The sequence below is a fragment of the Narcine bancroftii genome, chromosome 2 (assembly GCF_036971445.1).
Source record: "Narcine bancroftii isolate sNarBan1 chromosome 2, sNarBan1.hap1, whole genome shotgun sequence".
Classification (NCBI taxonomy): domain Eukaryota; kingdom Metazoa; phylum Chordata; class Chondrichthyes; order Torpediniformes; family Narcinidae; genus Narcine; species Narcine bancroftii.
Genome location: NC_091470.1, coordinates 254,301,600 through 254,325,973, shown reverse-complemented (window position 1 = coordinate 254,325,973; position 24,374 = coordinate 254,301,600). Strand labels below are relative to the sequence as shown.

The window sequence follows — 24,374 nt, the reverse complement described above, 5'->3', positions numbered from 1 at the left end:
TGGAAAGTTTTGTGGTTCTTCTACTTGGTTCATTACTTCCAGGAGAGGAGGAATTAATAACTCTTTAAATATTTTATAAAATCGTATTGGAAATCCATCCTCTCCTGGTGTTTTATTGTTCGGCAGCTTTATTTTTAATATATCCTGTACTTCCTTTATTTCAAATGGTTTTATTAGTTTGTTTTGTTCCTCTTCTTGCAATTTCAGCAGTTCAATTTTAGCTAAAAATTTCTCTATTTTATCATCTTTCCCCTTATTCTCAGTTTAGTATAATTGTTCATAAAATTCCTTAAAATTTTCATTAATCTCTGTTGGATTATATGTTATTTGTTTGTCCTGTTTCTTTGATGCCAATACAGTTCTTTTAGCTTGTTCTGTTTTAAGTTGCCAGGCTAATATTTTGCGTTTTTTCTCCAGTTCATAATAATTTTGCTTTGTTTTCATTATGTTCTTCTCCACCTTGTACGTTTGTAATGTTTCGTATTTAATTTTTTTGTCTGCCAATTCTCTCCTTTTTATTATATCGTCCCTTTTTACTAGTTCCTTTTTTGTACTTACTATCTCCCTTTCCAACTGCTCTATTTCCAGATTGTAATCCTTTTTCATCTTAGTTCCATAACTTATTATCTGTCCTCTAATGAAGCCTTTCATTGTGTCCCATAATATAAATTTGTCTTTCACTGCTTCTGTGTTTTTTCAAAATATATTTTAATTTGGCTTTCAATAAACTCCCTAAATTCCTGCCTTTTAAGTAGCATGGAGTTTAACCTCCATCTATATGTCTTCTCATTCTATTGTGAATAACAGGAGTGAATGATTTGATAGTAGTCTAGTTTTATACTCAGTTTTTCTAACTCTCCCTTGAATGTGGTCCGACAACAAAAACGTATTAATCCTTGAATATGTTTTGTGCCTTCTCAATTAATATGAAAATTCCTTCTCTCTTGGATGTTGCTTCCTCCAGAAATCCATGTTTCATTTCCTGCATTGATTGAACCATAAATTTGGCGACTTTATTCTTTTTGCTTGTGTTTTGTCCAGTTTTATCCAACATTGGATCTAAATTAAGGTTAAAAACCCCTCCTATCAATATATTTCCTTGTGTGTCTGCAATCTTCAAAAAAATATCCTGCATAAACTTTTGATCCTCCTCGTTAGGCGCATATATATTGAGCAAATTCCAAAATTCTGAGTATATCTGACACTTTATCATTGCATACCTCCCTGCCGGATCTATTATTTCCTCCTCTATTTTGATTGGTACATTTTTGTTAACTAATATGGATACACCTCTGGCTTTTGAGTTATAGGATGCTGCCGCTACGTGTCTTACCCAGTCTCTCTTTTATTTGTTATGTTCTGCTTCAGTTAGATGCGTTTCCTGCACAAATGCTATATCTATTTTTTCCTTCTTCAATAAATTTAGTAGCCTCTTCTTTTTAATTTGGTTATGTATTCCATTAATGTTTATAGTCATATAGTTCTACATGGCCATCTTGTATCTTGCTTATATTTATTTTCCACCTCCTCACCACCTCCATCCCCCTTTTTCCCATTTTCATCTCTTAGTTTTCCCTTATTAAACTCATTGTACGACAACACATTTAAAACATAAAATACCCCAACATTTCTCACACCCAATAATACCTCAACCCCAAATGCTACCCCCCCTCTCTGAGTTGCCCCTTATCCTTTGCCGGGCAACCAAAACTCCCCTTTCCATTTGGATTGTGATTTTGCTCGCAAGCGTCAACTGATTTTGCAGTGACGGTTATTCCCTCTCCCCCCAGCCACCCCAGAAAACACTTTTTTTAACATATGTAACAAAGCTCTCTTTTTTCCCTCTTACTTCCTTCCCTTCTCTTTTCCCTCTTTAGTTCTTTACATATACATTGTTTTTACATCTTTATATATAGTTTATCACCGTTCTTCATTCTTGTTACATCTCTTCATCTCTTCTTCTCCTGTCCTGCAAACGTTCTGCAAATTCTTGTGCTTCCTCCGGATCTGAGAACAATCTGTTTTGCTCCCCAGGTATAAATATTTTAAGCACGGCTGGATGTCTTAACATGAATTTATTACCTTTTTTCCATAAAATCATTTTCGCTGTATTAAACTCCTTCCTCCTCTTTAAGAATTCACAGCTTATGTCTGGGTAAAAAAAATATATTTTTTGACCCTTTTATTCCAATGGCTTATCTTCTCTAACTTTATTCCTTGCCCGCTCCAGTATATTTTTTCTTGTCGTATATCTCAAAACATTTACTAAGATGGATCTTGGTTTTTGATGTGTCTGTGGTTTCGGAGCTAGTGCTCTGTGTGCCCTTTCTATTTCCATTTCTTTCTGCATTTCTGTCGTTCCCAGGACCTTTGGGATTCATCCTTTTATAAATTCCTTCATGTCTGTGCCTTCTTCACCCTCCTTCAGGCCCACTATTTTCATGTTGTTTTGCCTACTATAAATTTCAAACATATCAATTTTCTGAGATAACAACTCTTGTCTCTTTAATTATTTTGTCATTTTCTTCCAATTTTTCTCTTAAGTCATTTACTTCCATTTTTACAGCCGTTTCCCACTCTTCCACATTCTCTACTCTTTTCCCTATTTCTGTCATGACCAGCTCTAAACTTTGCATTTTATCTTCTGCTCTTTTCATTTTCCTTTTAATTGCACTAAATTCTAATTATAACTATTCTTTTAATGATCTCATTTGTTCTTCAAAAAAAACTTTATCTATATTTTGTCCATCAGTTTTACCTTCTATTTCTCTGTGAAGATCTTGGTTGCCTTCTTCTCTTTGTGTCTGTGTCTCTTCTGTTTTTCCTGATGAGCTGCTTATATTTCTTTGTCAGGCCTCCTCTTGCTGGCCCTCTTGCTGTTGGTCCTCCCCTCCTGGGCTGCTCATCTGTCAGGCCTCCTGTCGTTGATTCTCTTATTGGTCACCCCTCTGTCTTTCTCCCTTGTCTGTTTCCTTGCTCCCTTCTCTGCCATCTTCCTCGTCCTCCAGCTGAGCGCCCTGGTGTCGGGCATCCTTCAGCTGTTTGTGCTGTGGCTGCCCGATCCTCGGCTGAGCCCCTCTCCTGTTGGTGTCCTCTTTTTCCTTTGATTGCGCAGTTGCGTACTTTTGTTTGGCTCCAAGAGCCATTTTTGAAGTCCACCAGTCAGGAGATCGCGACTCCGCAGGGCCTGCACCAACCTCGGGGATTGGGCTCTCCTCGCCACCACAGCTCCCTGTTCCTTTGTCGAGGTAAGGCCTTCTTCTTTCTTCTCCAGCGACTTTTCAACTTTTTTTTCGGTTGTTTATACTTTCTCCTTCTTGGGTGCCATCTTCTTTCTCTTCTCTGTAACTTTATCTTTTATTTCTTATATTTTATTTTTGTTGAGCTTTTTCTTTTCCTAACTTTTTTCCTATTTTTCTGGACCGGCCACTACTCCATCACATGACTCCACTGCTGAGTCTGGAGGGTGGTAATATGTTTAAATGAGAATTTGTTCTCTGAGTTTACATTGGACGTCAGTGAAAACAGCATAGAGCCTCAAAGATTAAGATGCAAATGTAGTAATGAGATGGCAAATTAAAGTAATAGGTGACTGGAAGCTCTGGAATGCCCTTGCAGCCTGATGGAAGCCATCACCCAATCTGCATTTGTTTTTTCAGGTGCAGAGGAGACCACATCTAATGCATTTCAGAAGGTAGAAAGTGAATTGCTGGCTCACCTGGAGGGACTGTGTGGCTCTCTGACTGAGGAGGAGGCAAGAAGTAAAAGGGATTGCATCTCCTATGCTTGAGAGGAAAGTGCTGTGCAAAAGAATGTAAATATTAAAGTTAGAAGAGCACACTGGAGCATCATGGAGGGAATTATTCCTTCAGAATACTGACCGGAGAAGGGAAAATGCATCACATTGAACGTGGCAGAAATTAGTTGAGATAATCCATTGTATGTGGAGACTGATAGGATGGAAAGTGAGGACGAGGAGCTTTAGTCTTGGTTGGAAGGAGAGTGAGTGAATGCAAAAGTGTGAGAAACAGCACAGAACATGGTTGAGAACACAGCCAACTTTGGTGGAGGGTTAAATATGATTAAGGAAAAAGCAGGACTTCTCAGAAGCACTAGTCCAGAAAGTTGCATCATCACACCAGACACAGTGGAGGCTCCTCTTTCAGCATAATGGGATTGTCCTTGCTGTGACTCATTATCTTCCTTTTCCATTATTACAAATCTCTTCTTGTTACAGCACTTTGCCCTTCAATCAAAGGAGATACAATAAACACCCCTTTTTTCAAGAACTCACTCACTTCCTCCATGAGAAGCAGAAATTTACTTGCACTTCTATTTTGGTGTGTTGCATTTAGTGCATGTAATGTGGTTAACCCTTACATTTGAGAAACTACACACAGATTGAGTGTCCATTTTACTGAACACCTCCATTCAGTTTGCAAGACTGATCATGAGTTTAAAATTGCCTGTCATTATAATTCCCTGTCCTATTCCTAGATTGACCTCAGTCTCTGGACTCTTATATTGTTTCAATAAATCCCAAAGTAAGCTCAAAGAACATCATGACATCTAATCACAATGGATTGAACAATTTCAGATAACTTTCCTTTTTCTGTTTGTGTCAGAACTGGCCAGTTCTGATGTAAGGCTATTCACCTGTAACATTAACTTAGTTTTTTTTTAATCTCCAAGGATACTACCTGATCTGCTGCCTATTTTGAGCATTATCTTTCATTTCTGTTTTAGATGTCCAGCAACTGCTGTGCTCCATATATTTTTTGGTTCTCCTTATTTTTACCATGTTCTCTCTTTTTAAACTGCGTTAATGACTTGGATGATTAGGACAGGACCTAGATGAACTGGGAAAGAGTGCCAAGGAATTGCAGATGGAATTTAAATGTTGCACGTTGTAGGTTAAAATAGAGCAGGGCTTGCAACATGAATGGTAGGACCCTGAGAAGTGTTGAGGCGCAAAGAGATTTGCGGGTACATGTGCGTAGTTCTATGAATGCAGCAACACAGGTGGATAGGTTAGTAAAGAATGGTTTGTCATGATCGCCTCCTTTGGTCAGGGGATTGAATTTAGCAGCTTGGATATCAGGTTACAACTGTCTCAGACCACATATTGTGAATAGTTTTCATCCCCTAATTTTTGGAAGGATATTAGGAAAGATTCATGAGGTTGGGGAGGGGCGGGGGGGCTTGAATTCCAAAAAGAGGCTGCATAGGTTGGGAGTTCTCTTTCAAGAGAAATGGAAGGAAAAGGCCGGGGTACCTTCTTGAGGATTATAAAATCATAAAGAGCATAGTTAAGGTAAATAGTGATTCTTTTTCTGTAAAAACACGCAGGAGAAACTCCACCGATCCATAGGAGATAAAGATATATTACCAACTTTTTGGGCCTGAGCCCTTTTTCAAGGAGTTCTTTTTCCACCCAGGGTACAGAAATCTAAATCGAGAGAGCATAGATCTAAAGTGAGAGGGGAAAGTTTTAAAATAGGGCGGAGGGGGAGCTTCTTTACACAGAAGGTGGTGGGAATATGGAATAAAATGCTAGAGGAAGTGGTAGAACCAGGGGCAATTGAAACATTCAAGATAGACAGGTATATTGATAGGAAAGCTTTATTATAATATGAGCTGAATGCAAGCAAATAGGACTAGCTTGGTCATGGACAAGTTAAGACAAAGGCCCTGTTTCTGCGCTGTAAAGCTTTATGACTCTATGACATATCATTCATCTCCCTCTATTTACATTTTCTTCAAAGTGGTCAGCTTTGATCAACAACATTCATTGCCCTCTCTTAGATGGCCCCTTGACAATCTTGGTTTCCACCCTACAGACAAATTGTTCTCTCTGCCTCTCTCCCTCCAGGACTAAAAATTTACTTGTTTTTCTCAGTTTTCCAGTTCAACAACTTGTCACCAGACCTGAAATGTTAATCATGTTTCTCTTTCCACAGATGCTACCTGACCCTCTGAGTATCTACAGCATTTTCTATTTTAATATCAGTAGGTATGGATTTTTATAAGTTCATGAGCATAAGAATACTTAAAATTCTTGTGATTCAGATTTACTCAGCTCTCCAGGAAATTCTATGTCTATATTTAATGCAAAATCAGTTTCTAAAATTTCATCACTTGATACAAATTTTGAAGACACCAAGGAAAGTGTACTGATTCCCGTGGTAAAAGGTTCATTTGTTGTTATTATTGGAAGTGATTTTCATTGGAAGGAAAGAACTTTCATAAAATCACACTCTTAAATCTTTCCCACTTTTTGTCAACTTTTGTCATTTTGTTAACAATGCTATTGGTTGCATTTGGCTGACATTCATCCAAAGCAGCAGATAGGTCTCTGGGCCAAATGGTGCTTTCCTGTTTCCTCTGCATTGTGCCAAACTATGGACTTCTCCTTCAACCAAAGTGATTTAAATCAAGGTGTGAGTGAGCAACATCATTTTCACCTGGGCCAAAGCAACTTAAAACTTTAAAATTGAGCCAACTCACTGGAACAGCTGAAGTGAGGTTTTCTTTTTGAGGTAGCTCCATTCATAGGGTATTGGTGCTTGTTCCACATTTCAGTGGAACTGCTGCCACACAGCTCCAATAAACTGGATTCAACCCTGACCTTGGATGTTCTCAGTGTGGAGTTTGTTCATTCTTACTAAACCTGTGTGGGTTTCATCTAATTGCTGAGGTTTTCTCCCATGTCCCTAAGATGGTGACAAAACAACGTACATTGCCTGTAATTTGTGGCTGAGTAGTAGAAAGTGAAGGGAGGGTGATTAGTATGTAGGGAAATTAGTGAGAACAAATTGCTCGGTGAAACCAGCATAGATTCTGAAAAAAAAATCTCTGTTGTTTGGATATTTTAATGTCAAGTCTTTCCCCTAACTCTCAATTCTTCTAGCTCTATGACTGTGGTGGTGTACCACCGGCTTACTGCAGGGGGCAACCTCTGTACCTGCAGGAGTGTAAGGGGACAGGACAACACCTGGCCAGCTGCCAATCAGTCGGCCTGAATGGATCAAGCTCCACCTGGTCGAGTGTCAATCACCCTCTAGGACACACATGTCAAACTCTGGCCCGCGATATAATTATATTTGGCCCGCAAGATCATTTCAAAAATGTATTAGAGGTGGCCCGCCCTGCAGTGAGAGCTGATGCTGTTTTTTGGTAATGTCACCCCCACCATCCTCCCCCTTCATTGCACATCCTTCCCCATTGTTACACGAGAAATTGTAACACGAGAAGTCTGTCGATGTCATCAGCCGGCAAGCCAGTTGGAAGGCTCCCCGCACAGTCACTTCTCCCACCTGTCGAGCGATGCGGCGGATTGGCGAGCGCCTGTGATTTCCTGTCGGCGCGACGGGCATGGCAGGGTGCGCACGGCCCCTGGGCAGCGCGAGCCTCGCACGACTGGCCCCGGACGGCCCTTCCACAGCGCGAGTGCACTTCTCCCGGTCGCCACAGCCTTCAGCGCTTGCACCCGCGCGGACCGCAGGGACGGCTGGTTCAGCCCTGCACGTGAAGAGAGAGTGGTGGCTGTCCATAAAAGCTGATCGGCAGCGCGCTGGGCCTGAGTGGGTGGGTAAGCAGGGGTGGGCAGAGGTTGTAGGTGAGGAGTAATGGGCAGGGGAAGTTATGGTGGTGCGAGGGGCAGTTAGAGGGAGGGATGAGTATAAGGAGGGGTGGATAGGGAAGAGGTATAAGGGGAGGGGCAGGGCGAATAGGGGAAGAGAGATTAGAGGGTGAGAGACGGGTAGAGGGAGGAACAGGTTGAGGGGAGAGGCAGTAGAGGGGCGTGTATAGGATGGGGTGGGTAGAAGCAGAGCGAGTGGAGTGAGGGGTGAGTAGAGGTTGGGTATAGGACTGGTCAGGTAGAGGGATGGTGGGTCGAGGGTGAATAGAGGCCTAGAGCCTGAATAGAGGCCTAGAGCCTGAGGAGTGAGCAGGAAATGCTGAGTCCTGATGCAGGCCAAAATGGACACAGCCTGTGAATGCTGACTACATCTCCACAGGGACCAAATATGTTTCCCTCAGGTCAAGCAAAGGGTGAACTTGAACTACCTACTCCTGACCTGTAACATTATCCTCCTAAAGTTATATCCTAAAGTTTAACATTACATATGTTGAAAGAAGAGAAAACATGCAGATGTTGTTGAAAATTTTCAATAAATATTTAGTTCGGCCCTCGACTTAGTCCAAGTTTTTAATTTTGGCCCTCCGTGAATTTGAGTTTGACACCCCTGCTCTAGGATATAAGCCTGCGCCAGCCTCCCGAGGCCTCACTCAGAGTTGCTGCAGCCACAGCCAATCTGGCTCTATGGAAGTCCTTGTGGATTAAAGCCTGTTGTACAGTCTTTACCTTGTGTGTGTCTGATTCTGCCTAACAGTGCACCACACTGACAATGCACAACCAGATGGGAACAAAAAGCCTGTAGAGAAATATAGACAGTGGGCAAAGAGGTGAAGTCATGCACGTTTGGAAGGAAGGAATGCAAGATTTGATATTAGTAATCAATGGCAAACTGAGGGATCTTTAACTACTAGTTCATGGGTCACAAAGATTAAATATGCAGGCTCTGAAATCAGTTTAGAAGGCAAAAGGAATTTTGGATTTTATTGCAAGATATTAGAGGACAAGAATAAGGGAGTTATGATAACAGGTTGCGGGCCTTTGGATTGCATCTAAAGAAAAATGTACAAGTTGGGAGCCATTCCCTCAGTTGATTCCAAATGAGAGGTTGTTCTCTGAGGAGATGTTTGCTCATTTTCCTGAGCAAATTGGCCTATACTCATCAGCATTTAAAAGAAAGTGGGGGTGATCATTTTAGGACACAATTTTTGTGCTGAAGAGTTCAGAACTGAGAGATGTGTTCTCAGGAAAAGAGGTTGGCTACTTAAGATTTTAATGAAGATAAAAGTCTTTACTCAGAGGGCTCTAAATCTGTCTTGGAGGGCCAGAGATGCACACTTATTGAGTTGTATTTCAAGGGTGAATATGATGATAATGGATTCACAAGATAGGTGTAGGACTTTGAACTTTAGATGCATGTAGAGTTATTCTTTCTAATGCTATTGTGCACAACAAAGAGCAGAATCATTAAACATCATAGTATTGTTATCTGAAGTATAATTGAGGATATCTAGGGTGAATTAAAGTTCCATTTCCTACCACCCATCCAATGTGACAGATTCTCTCACAATTTTTCCATGTTGGCTAAACATTGATGAAATAATTCAGTCATGCACATTCAAAGCTAAACAAATTAGTGCACAGAACCAGGTGTACCAAAGAAACAGTCCCAGAAGAGCTTAAGCAACACGTTCAGCATTGTTGTCAGGTGCACATTTTAAAGAATACATTCTCTAGCCAAGTCCTTTCACAAGAACTTACTGAGTCACTAAATGGCAAACAGTCAGCAACCTCTTTTGTTAGTTCTTAACTCCATTCTAACTGCAACTGAATTACTATTGTTGCATGTTTTGATTTCCTGTTTTGCTCGCAAACCAGAAACAACAATATTGAGGCTGCAAGAGCAGCAATGCAATCTCTTGGAAACCTTGGTAGCTTGCAAATTTAATGATGATGTAACTTCCAAGGTAACTCTTAATAGGGATGTTGGCTTGAAGTGAAGATTATCAGTGTATTTCCCTCAAAAATAGATTTTCTTCCTCATAAAGTACAACAAATGAACAGTGGTTTTCCAAAAGAGAACAAGTTAACAATATGAAATTCTACTCATGGAAAAGGCTCCTTCAAAAGGCACTGGTAATCTTCCCAATAATAGAGCAGGTTAGAATGCTACCTTGGCCAAATCCAGACCAGAATAATAAAACTATTTCCATACTATGTGGCAAGTTGACATTCAAACACATTACTAGAAGAATGAACAGGTAGCGGCTTCCCCTCCAAATCACACACACCACTCTAACTTGAATCTGAATTTCCATTCCTTCACTGTCGTTGGATCTGGATTGTGGGATCCCCTATGCCACAATACCATGAGAGCATTAACAAGAGACGGAGAAAAAAGTGGATCATCAGTATCACCTGAAGAGAAATCAGATGGACAACATGTGCCAGCAACATGTGCTTTTTAAAAAAAAAAATATATACATATTAAATAAAAATGATAGAGTTACTCAGGTAAATTGAAAGCTGAAATATTTTACATAAAATGACAATTTGTTCTGCTTTACAAATCCAAAATATCCTTCAACTAGGATAGTAACACTAAATGATATTTGTTGTGGTCAACTGGGTGTTGGATTGAGCCGTAGAATCCTTTTCAACAGTGAGCCTTCTTCATTTGTATGGTTCATGATGATGCTCTCTGTAACTTGTATTAAACAGATAGAAATACAGAAGCTTAGACTCTACTGTGACCCTCAGCAAAGTGAACGGGAGACGGCCTGTGAAATACCATCTGTGGTGAGTGAACAAATCTTCTTGTAAGCTAAAGCAGTCTCTCAAACTCGCCTTTCCTTAAAAACAATGAGTGACCAATAATTTTTCAGAAACAGTTTATTTTTGGATTAAAATTAGCTACATTAATCGTATCTGCTTGTTTGATATCCTGATCTCCAAACATTAACCTGGAATCCTCTTGGAGAGATATAAGTTTAGTAAAGACCTGCTAGCAGCTGGATGTGTATTTTGGAATTCTCTCAGTGGCTTTAATCTGTCTCCCTTATATTAAAACAATTGAGTAATAGAACCTGGAACAGTTTATGTCAAGAACAGGCCCTTCAGCCAATCATCTCTATCCCAAATATGATGCTCAAATTAATAAAAACTCTACTGCTTGTACATGATCCATATTTCTTTATTCCCTGCATATTTATGCATTTATCTGGAAGCTTCTTAAACATTAATATCATATCTGCTTCCACCCTGGCAGCTCATTCCAGGCACCTGTGAAAAATCTTGTCCTGCACTTTAAACTTTACCTCTTTGACCTTAAGTACATATCCTCTGGTATGTGACATTTTTACCCTGGGAAAAAGATTCTCTCTTCTTTGGCTTGGCTTCGCGGACGAAGATTTATGGAGGGGTAATGACCACGTCAGCTGCAGGCTCATTTGTGGTTGACAAGTCCGATGCGGGACAGGCAGACATGGTTGCAGCGGTTGCAAGGGAAAATTGGTTGGTTGGGGTTGGGTGTTGGGTTTTTCCTCCTTTGTCTTTTGTCAGTGAAGTGGGCTCTGCGGTCTTCTTCAAAAGAGGTTGCTGCCCGCCGAACTGTGAGGCGCCAAGATGCACGGTTTGAGGCGATATCAGCCCACTGGCGGTAGTCAATGTGGCAGGCACCAAGAGATTTCTTTAGGCTGTCCTTTTACCTCTTCTTTGGTGCACCTCTGTCACGGTGGCCAGTGGAGAGCTCGCCATATAACATGATCTTGGGGAGGCGATGGTCCTCCATTCTGGAGACGTGACCTACCCAGCGCAGTTGGATCTTCAGCAGCGTGGGTTCGATGCTGTCGGCCTCTGCCACCTCGAGTACTTCAATGTTAGGGATGAAGTCGCTCCAATGAATGTTGAGGATGGAGCAGAGACAACGCTGGTGGAAGTGTTCTAGGAGCCATAGGTGATGCCGGTAGAGGACCCATGATTCGGAGCCGAACAGGAGTGTGGGTATGACAACGGCTCTGTATACGCTAATCTTTGTGAGTTTTTTCAGTTGGTTGTTTTTCCAGACTCTTTTGTGTAGTCTTCCAAAGGCACTATTTGCCTTGGCAAGTCTGTTGTCTATCTCGTTGTCGATCCTTGCATCCGATGAAATGGTGCACCCAAGATAGGTAAACTGGTTGACCGTTTTAAGTTTTGTGTGCCCGATGGAGATGTGGGGGGGCTGGTGGTCATGGTGGGGAGCTGGCTGATGGAGGACCTCAGTTTTCTTCAGGCTGACTTCCAGGCCAAACATTTTGGCAGTTTCCGCAAAACAGGACATTAAGCGCTGAAGAGCTGGCTCAGAATGGGCAACTAAAGCAGCATCGTCTGCAAAGAGTAGTTCATGGACAAGTTGCTCTTGTGTCTTGGTGTGAGCTTGCAGGCGCCTCAGATTGAAGAGACTGCCATCCGTGCGGTACCGGATGTAAACAGCGTCTTCATTGTTGAGGTCTTTCATGGCTCAATACATAACCCAAATATATTTAAGTTATCTGATGAGACCAGTAAAAATAGAGAAACGCTGCTTAAAGTATGAACAAAGAGCATTCAACTTTATAATGGAAAAGCATCCCAAAGTCAATCTGTGAGTCAGAATAGAAATGACTGTCGAAATAGAGAGTGGGAGAAGCAACCAAAAGTTTGAAAAAAGGGCATTAAGAGAATAAGCGGGAGAGACATGCAGTTTCAGGGGAAAATTATGGACTTGGCAAGCAATGAGAGGAAGCTGAGGTGTGATGGAGATGGGAGATGAACATAGGTTGAAGGGCATTGAGGGTTAGCAGAAGTGGGTCCAGGAGAAGGCCATGACCTTATGTGAAATGGGAAATGATTCAGGGAGATTAGTTTGAGTGGGAGTTTAGGGATTGTGGAAGCCATTATGAATAGCATTGGAAAAATCTTGCCTGGGATTGGCAAGTACACAGGGAGATGGATAAAGTGGAATAGGATATGTTCCAAAATTGAAGTAGATGCCCTTTGATCTGTTGAAATGGTTTTAATATAGCTACAATGTCACTTGTTTAAATTGTCAGAAAGAATCTTTGGAAGATTTGCTTGAAATTTTGTAATTAAACTAAAAGTCATAGGAATAGAAGAAGTTAGACCAATTGGTTAAAACATAAGAGCATCATTTGATTTGACAGAGCGGAAAAGCTAAAAATTGTATCTAACATTTCCAGTACCCATAAATAATAGGGATATTAAAGTTGGGTCCAATTAGTCCATTTTGCTGCCAATGTTATGAATCAGATGTGTTCTAAGATTTTTGGGAGTTAAGTCAACTGTGTGAAGAAATGTAAGGAATTAATCATAAGGACTGGAAATCTGAGAATGTTCAATTCAATGTTTTTATTGTCTGGAAAATTAATTGAAAACAACGTGGTTTAATTTTTAAAAAAGCTAGGATATCTAGCTAGTACAATTAAGATCAAGGCCACAGAAGCTATCCAAGTGAAACAATGACTAGAATATGTGTCTAGATTGGTTATTTAAACCATTAGGGGAAAGTGCTCAGTGGTGTAGGAAAGGGTAACTAGATTCATCCTACATGTAAAAGCATTCAAGGAAATTATTGGTTTCATGAGAATAAATAGGGGGCAAAATTCCACCAGTATTATGTGAGTTTCAGCCACCAGCTGCATTTAGGTGCAAATAGCCAAAGACTGATTTCACCCTTTTATAATTGTTGATAATTTGGAAAAACCAAAATTTATTGCTTCTATTAAACCAAGTCAACAGAACATAAAACATCTGTCTATTAGTGAAGTAAATGTAGAATAAAAATCATGGAACTCCAAAGGGTGAAATTGGCAATAAAATAGAATAAAATCACTTTTTTTATAAACTTAAAGTCATTGAAAAGTCTGATTATTTCTCCTTTTAAAGTTTATTTACATTCATAATTGCAGAAATCATGTCAGAGACATCTCGCTGTGCTGGGTTTCACTTTGCTCCTTACAATCCTATATGATTTCCAGTTAAAACATAAAGTAACAGGTAGTGATTAAGCATGACCCGACTCTTTGTTCTCAAAGCCAGGTATTATTCTATTCTCACTGTAGTTCAAAACTGGCATAAAGTGAAAAGTTGGCTAACTCATTTCAAAGCTCTCAACATTTCAACTGAGACAAAGACCTTCAATAAATGAATGGGGTGGGCATGAAATGAAGACAATATTCACTCTTGCTCAGCATACACTGACATGGTACATTTCAGTTTTGGTGTTATCACAGAAGTTTATTGTTGCACAGTTTGTTGCACCTTGTTTATACATATCTGCCTGTCTTTGTCTTTTCGAATCCCATTTCTTTCTGCCAATAATAACAAATTTCTTAATTAAAAACACAAGGCTGGAGAAGCACAGCAGACTACACAGTGTACTTTAAATTGCAAAGATAAAGATACATAACTAACGTTTTGGGCTAGAGCCCTTCATCAAGGTATGAGTGTATATTTTTTTCTCTTTGCTTTGCAGCACATCAAAGGTTAAATTGTCTCAATCTAAAATCCAGGCACTGTCACAATATAAATTTGGTAGTAAAATTCAGCCCTAATGAATGAGCTTTAAATTTCTTTTGAAAGTAAATTTGTTGTTTATTTTTTTAAACTGCTGTTTGTCCTCGTTTCTTCATTGAAAAAGAGAGCTGGAATGTGGCATTCAACTTCTGCCAGAAACTGGGACTTCAGAGCATTGTCTGCATTGTTTTGGAAGGGAGTTTAATTTTCTCAATGGATGATGGTATCTCCTGACTGCATGCCATGTACTTTCACCAAATTCCAACAGAAAAAAAAGCTTTTATTGTAAATTAGTTTACAATAATGTCTGCATTTAAAATGACAAACCTGGGAGATTTTCAGATGACAAATTAACATTGTTGAGGTCATTCTTGACTTTAGAATGTCATGAAGTATTTGGAGTACAATATGCAAATATGTTGGAGAAACTCAGCAGGTCACTTAACACCTTTAGTAAGTAAGTAAACCAATGTTTTGGGCCTGAGCCCTGAGTCAAGGTGTGAGCAAAAAACAGACAGGTTCCCGAATAAAAGTATGGTGATTGCGGGGGGGGGGGGGGGGGGGGGGGAGGGGTAGAGGAGGAAGGGAAAGAGCGAAGAGGGAGGAAGAAGCAATGGGAGGAGCACAGGCAAATAGGTAAGTGCTCATGTCATGTGTGGTTACGGGGGGGGGGGGGGGGAGAGCAGAAGAGATAAAAAAGTGATGAGAAGATAGGTTCTCTGATAGGAGAGGGAAGGGTAGGGAGCTCAAGGAAAGGAGACAGAAGGGTAGTAAAAAAGAGAGAGACTCGGCGGAGGGGCTTAACAGAAATTGGAGAAGTCAATGCTTATGCCATCTGGTTGGAGAGTGCAATATAAAGTGTTTTCCTCCAATTTGTGGGTAGACTTTGTTTGACAGTGTATGAGGCCATGGATGGGCATTTGCTGTGTTGAATCTCTAACCACAAAGGTAATTTTTTCTTCTCTTTCTTCTGATCTAGGATGATGAGAGGGTGAGTAATTTTTGCTTGTGCATTCCAGTTTTACTACTTGCATAACATGTAGCTTGTGCTAAAATCTATTACTTAAAATTTTGCTTAGTGTCTGCCCAACAGAATGGCTCCCAAGACAGATTGCGAGTGTCCGATGGGGGCTCCTGGCATTCCTGGTCTACAAGGAGAGAAAGTAAGTTTTTCTGTCCTTGCTGATACCCACATCTAATTACTCAAAACATTAAACCTTGCCTTAAAACTAATGAATGCTAGCCTTCAGTTAAGATGGCACTACCATTTATGATGGGAGAAAGTCAGAGAGAACATTCTCGGTGAATGTGAAAATTTCTTTCTTGTCCACTTTCTGAATCTAGAAAAGATGACACTATCACATTGTGACCAACGAGCTCAAATGTTCCTGCCCCTTTCTCTCCATGGATGCTGCCGAACCCATTACCTCCTCCAGCTTCACACTTTTTCGTCAAGGTTCCAAAATCTGCGGTTCATTTGGTTCCCTGGTCTCCTCAATATTTATTTGGGTTTCAACAATATTGCCAACCATTTTGGAGTGTTGCATTTTGTTTGTACGTACTTGTATGGGCTTGGCTTTTTAATAGTGAACCTATGCTAAAGATTTTGATGCTCTGTAATGTAACTCATTTCATCATGGACATCCAAACTGTTGCCTGGGTAAAATTCAAGTAATGTATTGCTTGATTTTGAACCTGGGAATCTTCCCTGATACTACATCATTTTTTGGGGCTTGAGGCCAGTTGCAAGCACAATAGGAGCCCTGCTTCTGAGAGAAAAATTGCTAATGTAAAAAAAGAATGGTGCATGTGGTTTGTATGAGAACCAATGCAAGAAGAAGGGAAGATGAGCAGAAACAAACCTAGCTCTGCATCAAGGTCCTAGCCAAGCCTTTTGATTCTGCTTGGCCTCAACCAGAGTGAAGGGAGATCTTTACCAAGGCCTGCCTTTCTTTTGGGCCACTTGGGTGTCAAAATAGCACTGAGGGTTGTGCAGCTACCTCATAACTCTAGTGACCCAGGTTCAGTCCTGACCTCCAAGGCTGTCTGTGTGGAGTTTGCTTCCACGTTCTGGTTGGTTGATTGGCCGGTGTAGTAGATTATCCTCAGTGTGTAGGCAGATGATGGAAGATCAGGGAAGTGTTAATGGCCTTGTGAGAGAGAAGAGATTTGTGGAAAATAAGTCAGAAAATGGCATTAATAGAGCTGGCATTGATTCATTATAGACTAATTAGGATAAACAACCTCCTTCTCTGTCATAAGGAAATATGGTACTATACTTCTGCCTAACTTTAACCTGTGTAAGGTTATCCTGGAAGGAGGTACAGAGCTGATGGCATGGAAGTGTGGACTTCATGAGGTGTTGTGGTTTTCTCCTTGTCAGCAAACAAGGAGAATTCTTCAGAAAAGTTTAAGCCTTTATTTGCAAACAAAAGCTGAGACAAATCAAAGCCTGTGGCTATGAGACACTGCCCTTTATTTTTAATATTATAGTCCTGACTTGATCACATTTCTGCACTCAATCATTCAAAACCTCGTATCTTAACAGGATGTCATCCCTTGGCTCGCTACAATTATTTTTATTATTCTCCACCCATTTATCAAATTTTGAACCACGTGTTTCATCATCTCCTGCCACCCGCTTCCTTCAATTCATTACTGTGGCCTTGTGTAGTAAATTCATAACGGATTATTACTTTTGTAACATAGTGTGTGTAAATTGTTAAAGTAATGGAGGGTAGTTCATGTAGTTTATTCTACCTATATTTACCCCCTTTGAGACCTAAATGGTCTCACATAGAGAGAGAAGACAAAGAGCCACACACAAATTGTCAGAATAAACCACAGTCGTTATCCCCAAAATGTATTTCTTATCTGCACTGCCTACATTCCAAAGTCATCTGTTGGTGCTTTATGAAGGCCATACCAATCTGTAACTTTATTCAGGCTTCCATTTTGTGTTTTTAATACACTTTAATACTACATTTCTTAGGTTTGTCTTTTGGTTTGTAATTTTTAATTAGCTAATATCACAATTGCATGTAAGATATGTGATCCCCCATAACCCTCCAAATAATCAGGTTAGCCAAGCAAGCCATCCATTCTGCCCCTTAGTCCCTGTCTAAAATTGTCTAACTGATTATAGATATCTTGTATCGCCACTGAGATGCTGAAGGATTCATCTGTAACCTTTGTAATGCACTTATCCCCTATAATCGAGTATACACCAGCCTGGGTAGCAAACTGATAATCCACTGTTTAGTGTGAGAAAAGCCTCGATTCTACCAATTCTTAATTAACAGCCTGCAACCCTACCACTTTCTCATTGCCCAACGCTGTTAAACCACAGATGAGATGATTGTGATTCTTGGCAGCCTCCACCCCAGCTGATCTTCCAAGGGATATGGAGCTGAAGACTACCCATCCAATGTCAGATCCTAGGATAACAAGATTTTTATAGTCCGCACAAATTACTTTGATACTCTTCAGCAATGATCCATCTTCTGACTCTAGCATTTTCTGGGTATGGGATGACAAGAGGTCCTAACGTCCCAATGGCAAACAAGGCAGTGAGGCTGTTTCCTATAGACAGTGGTTCCCAACCTTTTTCTTCCAACTCACATCTTCTTTGGCTTGGCTTCGCGGACGAAGATTTATGGAGGGGTAAAGTCCACGTCAGCTGCAGGCTCATTTGTTGTTGACAAGTCCGATGCGGGACAGGCAGACACGGTTGCAGCGGTTGCAAGGGAAAATTGGTTGGTTGGGGTTGGGTGTTGGGTTTTTCCTCCTTTGTCTTTTGACAGTGAGGTGGGCTCTGCAGTCTTCTTCAAAGGAAGTTGCTGCCCGCCGAACTGTGAGGCGCCAAGATGCACGGTTTGAGGCGATATCAGCCCACTGGTGGTGGTCAATGTGGCAGGCACCAAGAGCTTTCTTTAGGCAGTCCTTGTACCTCTTCTTTGGTGCATCTCTGTCTCAGTGGCCAGTGGAGAGCTCGCCATATAACACGATCTTGGGAAGGCGATGGTCCTCCATTCTGGAGACGTGACCTACCCAGCGCAGCTGGATCTTCAGCAGCGTGGATTCAATGCTGTTGGCCTCTGCCATCTCGAGTACTTCGATGTTGGAGATGAAGTCGCTCCAATGAATGTTGAGGATGGAGTGGAGAAAACGCTGGTGGAAGTGTTCTAGGAGCCGTAAGTGATGCCGGTAAAGGACTCATGATTCGGAGCCGAACAGGAGTTTGGGTATGACAACGGCTCTGTATACGCTAATCTTTGTGAGGTTTTTCAGTTGGTTGTTTTTCCAGACTCTTTTGTGTAGTCTTCCAAAGGCGCTATTTGCCTTGGCGGGTCTGTTGTCTATCTCGTTGTCGATCCTTGCATCTGATGAAATGGTGCAGCCGAGGTAGGTAAACTGGTTGACCGTTTTGAGTTTTGTGTGCCCGATGGAGATGTAGGGGGGCTGGTGGTCATGGTGGGGAGCTGGCTGATGGAGGACCTCAGTTTTCTTCAGGCTGACTTCCAGGCCAAACATTTTGGCAGTTTCCGCAAAACAGGACGTCAAGCGCTGAAGAGCTGGCTCTGAATGGGCAACTAAAGCGGCATCGCCATTGGCCCATTTCCTTTGGAGTTATGAAACCATGCAAATAACAAGTCAATTAGGCACGATTAAAACAGTGGTTTTCAATTTTTTTTATTTCCACCCACCTACCACCTTAAGCAATCCTTTACTAACACAGAGCACCAATGACATAGAGAATACTTAAAGTGGGTTGTGAGTTGGAAGAAAAAGGTTGGGAACCACTGCTGTAATACATACTCTTTCTCTCTCTCTCTCTCTCTCTCTCTCTCTCTCTCTCTCTCTCTCTATTTTTCCCATTGTTATTCCTGTCAGCTAGCCCACAAACCACCTGAGTTTCTCGAGTTCAATTCAAGCATTCCTTCCTTAAACAAGTGCATGAGAAGTGTCCTTTCTTAATCTCACAATCATGTTCCCAGCAGTGTTCTTCTATATAAGGCAAATCATCTTTCAATTTTACTATCCCACATTCCTGTCTCAGACCATCAAAACACATGAGGTAACTATTATTTAAGAAATATGCAGACTGTGCTAATTTAGAAGTGATTGCATTGTAAAAGCGAGTACCCGGGCAACCTCTTCTAGTCATACTATCTATCTGATCAAATAAGTGTGGCTGGCTTTCTATACACCTTCCTTTAGCTGCTTGGAACCACTTAAGCGATTCATAAGCCAATAACCCTAATATCTGACTGGTGCATCTCTTGTACATGATGTGTAGAGGGAACCACATACTTCAATTAACAGGACCCCATTCAATTAGTAGTGAGCCATGGATATGCATTATGTCAAAATAAATGTCTCATTGTACACACTAAGGGTCTTGCATCAACTTTCTCCCAGGTTTAGTATAGCTATATGACTAGAAATACCATTTAATAAAAGATGTCATGTTCTATCCTGCTCTCCTCCATATGTTAATCTCCTTGTCTGTAGTCAATTCTCTCTCAAAATCCATTTTATCACTTTCTGTATGGGGTAGGGACTGGGTTTTGAGGGGACACCTCCTGTTGAGTTGGTTAGAATATGGGAATAGATTCAACAGCTATAAACATTCATCTTATCAACATATAAGTAAGACACATTTAAAAAATTATTATGCTGTCACCAAAAAATCATCTTTTCAGTCGCGACTGAGGTCTTCAGTTCAAATGACAGGGCGACAAGAGGCAAAATAATAAAGTTCTCATATTGTAGGTGGTCCTCGCTTTTTCAGTCTGTTTTGATAAATGTCTTAGCGGGGCCTTTTTCCTTAAGTCTGTTTGATGTATCTTTTGAGACTGTTCTTCAAGCTTTACTGCAGTCAGTATTATTACTTGGACCTAGAATTGTCCTTTCCAGTAAATTCCCAATTCCTTCTGATCCCAATTCTTTACCAGAACTTAATTCTCAGGTTTGACATCAGGATATTCACCACTTTGATCTGTTAGATCACCCTCCTTTAGGTGTGTTTGTTGTACCTGTGAACGCATCTCTCAAAAAAGTTTTAGTTGGATTACTCAAATATTTGCTTATGTCATCACCTAATAATAATAAATCCATCCCTACTGGCAGTGCGGGCTTTGCTCCCCAAGATGTCCATCCATATTGGCTGTCCGTGGACCAGCTCTGCAACAGATAGCCCGCGTTTAAAACAATGCTAGGGGTAGCACTTTTTTTTGCCAATTTTAGCCCTGTTTTCTCAGTCAATTTGGCTAGTTATTTTTTTTCATTTGCACATTCCACTATTCCTGCTGCTTGGGGTTAATGGGAGCAATGGAACTACTGTAATCCTCAATTCCTTTATCCAATTCAACCCAGTTTCTGCTGGCAGTCAATTTATTCTTTAAGGATCCAGGCAGATCAATAATAACAAGAGAATACTTATAGTTATGTACTTAATTCTATAAAATCAATCCATATACAGTCAAATGGTAGGGATTCAATTTCTTTACCAGGATTACTTTGTAGGCCTTTGGAAGGAACTACTTTCTTAGATTAGTGATGTGCCGCTCCTATGCCACTCTTCCTTAGTCTATCTGTAATATTGCATGTAAATAATAAAGTAGTCTTTGGCTTGGCTTCGCGGACGAAGATTTATGGAGGGGGTAAAAAGTCCACGTCAGCTGCAGGCTCGTTTATGGCTGACAAGTCCGATGCGGGACAGGCAGACACGGTTGCAGGGGAAAATTGGTTGGTTGGGGTTGGGTGTTGGGTTTTTCCTCCTTTGCCTTTTGTCAGTGAGGTGGGCTCTGCGGTCTTCTTCAAAGGAGGTTGCTGCCCGCCAAACTGTGAGGCGCCAAGATGCACGGTTTGAGGCGTTATCAGCCCACTGGCGGTGGTCAAAGTAGTACAAGTAAACTAAATTGTATTTGGTTCAGAAATTGTCTAGCGGGGGTGGTTCATAATTTGATTTATGGCACACCCCCTACTGTTTACAGAGCTTAATAAAATTGTAGGAGCGATCCCCTGAACTTATGATTCATCCCTGTGTCAGGCAAGACAGTTCTATTCAAGCAATTTATCGCTTTCTGAATAAACGGTGAAGGAATCATTTATAACAGCAGCTTTTGCAATAGCATCCGTATAAGCATTCTCAAGGGGTAAAGAGTCCTGGTATGGGCATAAATATTCCTTTCCCTATCATGTAGGCTCTAACAAGGGCAAACAATTCAAATTCCTGGGAAAACTGGATGATAGAAGGCGATCATCTTCATTACTTCATTTCTGTATTTTTTGCAAGGCAGTTTTAAAAAGGCCATCGAGTTAACAGTAATACACTCATAGAAGGTCAGATAAATTCACCAAGGGAAAGGTTCATAGTGACTCAAAAGTGCCTGAGTCATCTATTGGATTAGACATCCGGAGAGCTGCCCCTACATGTTGAATGTATTTTACTCTAGGTTTCAAAGGTACCTCAGCTTTCTCTCTTTAATACTTGGCTCAAAGGTCATCACCATTTTTCCAGGTTGTTATTGGTATTAGGCCAGTTGCAGTTTTTAAAAATAATTCTTTCTTTTGTGTGATTCGTTTTTACTCCTTCTGTACAAGTTAGAACCAGGAAACACTGCAGAAGTGGAACACCATTTCTTCATTGTTACTTTTAAAGTCCAACAACTTGTGAAATTGCTACATGATTGAAGCACTCTGGAAAGCGGGTTTCAAATTACTGCAGATAACTTTCAGTTCAAGTTCTTTAACCCCTTCTTCCTCTCTTATGCACAGTCTTTCTACTGTCAATGAAAGTGTGAGCAAATTTTCATGTTTGTTTTTTTCAAAATGAGCAACAATTTTACATCAAAGCTGTCAGAAACCACCTTCTTTATCGTAACTAGTGAGACACAGGTCTGGTCACTGTGGCTCCTAGGGTACATATGGGGGTGGCCTTGCCCACAAGGAATCTTTTGATTCCTCACTCTCAACATTCTGCAAGAATTGTGTCTCTTTGCCTGACGTCAGGTCCCCGGGGTTTTATTCTTTCATCTTCTGTTTGTTAACCATTTGGCACCTGAGAGAATGTGTTACCATTTTAATCGTAATTATCATACATTTAATCTGAAATGCTCAATCAATTTCACATTGTGTTGTTGGTGCTGGTCTGTTCCTTAATTAAATTTTATTTTTAATACACATCTTGGAGAAAAGTTTAATTTCAGCCTTAAAAAATATACTGCCCAGACAGGGCGGGAGTGGCCAATCATTATTAACTTTACTTTCATTACCAAGCAATATTCCAGACATGTAATTGAGATCCCCAACGTTTCCTCGCCTGTGGCTCCCATTATCTCTCCAGCTCTTATTCTTTTTTCCACATTAGTTGTTTTGCCACGGCTGTATGACTACCATTATAAATTCTTCTTTCTGCTTCGTGTAATTGGAACATGACAGGACTGGTCCCTTTTCTGATATATCATTACCTTTTTAAACTCTATCATAAATTTACCTGGTCAGCCCTTTTCTGGTCTCCTGCTCAATTCCTACCTTTTTCTGAGTTGTGCAACTCACTGCCCAACTTAAATTTTTACTATACTTCAGATATAAATAACACACTAGCTATCCTGGGGTCCCCACATCACTCATTTCCGACATTTTACCCATAGGAGTCTTTACTCATGATGGATCACACACTTGTCCCATGTTGTCCTTTTGTTCCTTTGTGCCCACTTCAGGGCCCTGACCTTCGCGTGGGGCATTTCCCCTCTTAGCAACCTGTCTAATGCAGGCCGTCAGAATGAGGGCAACATGTTATGATGGACAATACTTTTATCCTCTCACCGGAAAAATCCTTAAGCCCTTATCCTCTGTGTGCTCAGGATGCGACACTCTTGGTTCATCTGGAGTCCATCAGAGTTATGCTATAGGAAGGGAAAGATCAATTGATCTAACACCTTAAAAGAAGAACCGGGAAAATGTCCCATGGGCCCATTCTTTAGATTTTAGATGCTGGTTCAGCTGGTCACTGACACCATCCAGTAAGCATTCCCCACTCTTGGACTCATGGCTGGTTTGCCAAATGTATTGAAACTGCTACCTCCCGATGCAAAGAACACAGCATACAGAACTGGTACAGTTAACTCTTCATTGGACACCGTTAACCTGAGAGAACCCTGTAGAGCTCGTCGAAAGAACCAAATACTTGTTGATCCAAACCAAGGCTTTTATTAGCAAAAGACAGGAGATCTTCACAGGTGGCCGACCAGTCTGGCTAGGGACACAACCCTTTAAGGCCCAGACAGTAGGCGTGGCTAAGCTCTCAGCCAATCGCTGTAAGCACAGTCATTACACTCTAGATACTGTAACTATATACATTGGTGATAGGTCTGTACTATCACAAACCCTTACTGCTTTCAGCCTTGAAAGCAGTCTCCAGAGGTCTCTATTCAACAAATGGATGCATCAACTTTTATACGCTCGAGAAAACAACTTTGGCATTCAGACCAGTCGTGGTCTTTATTTCTGTCCTATCCACTCATTGCAGTTACTATGCTATTTTCAATGCAACTTCTACTATTTTTCCCTAACATGTTGTGGTTTTTAACATGTCCAATTGATCCCAATTTTATCTTGCTTACCTGTACTGCTCATGCAGACCCCTATTTACCTTTGGCATTATCTGCAGAACCCCTCGTCTGTTCAGATCCCTTTTTACCTAGGATGATATCCACGAGGACTTACCAACACCACTTGGAATTTTTCCTTTCATCAAACTCTACCCTTTATTATTACTTGCCCCACTGCACAGTTTTCCTGATCAATACTCCGAGCCTCGTTTTAGGTCAATTTGTCAGCAGATTCTTTGGATTGGAGAAACCCTCTGACTGTTGTTTAAGCCTTTATTTGCAAACTAAAGCTGAGACAAATCAAAGCCTGGACTCTGAAATGTCTATTGCTATGAGACACTGCCCTTCTTTAAAATATTATAGTCCTGACCTGATCACATTTCTGCACCCAATCATTCATAACCTCGTATCTTAACAGGACATTATCCCTTGGCTCATCACAGTTATTTTCATTATTCTCCACCCATTAATCTAATCCTATTTAGAACCACGTGTTTCATCATCATCTGCCACCTGCTCCCTTCTATTCATTACTGTGGCCTTGTGTAGTAAATATGTAATGGATT

The 24,374-nt window shown here is 40.8% G+C and overlaps 1 protein-coding gene across 1 annotated transcript in view; it reads left to right on the top strand.

Moving 5' to 3' along the window:
• LOC138755243 (collagen alpha-1(XXI) chain-like) overlaps positions 1 to 24,374 on the top strand; it is a 198,914-nt gene that overhangs the window by 60,425 nt on the left and 114,115 nt on the right. Inside the window, exons 7-8 of the mRNA XM_069920865.1 lie at positions 10,361 to 10,438; positions 15,271 to 15,354. Coding sequence (XP_069776966.1) covers positions 10,361 to 10,438; positions 15,271 to 15,354 — 162 coding nt within the window. The remainder of the gene's footprint in view (positions 1 to 10,360; positions 10,439 to 15,270; positions 15,355 to 24,374) is intronic.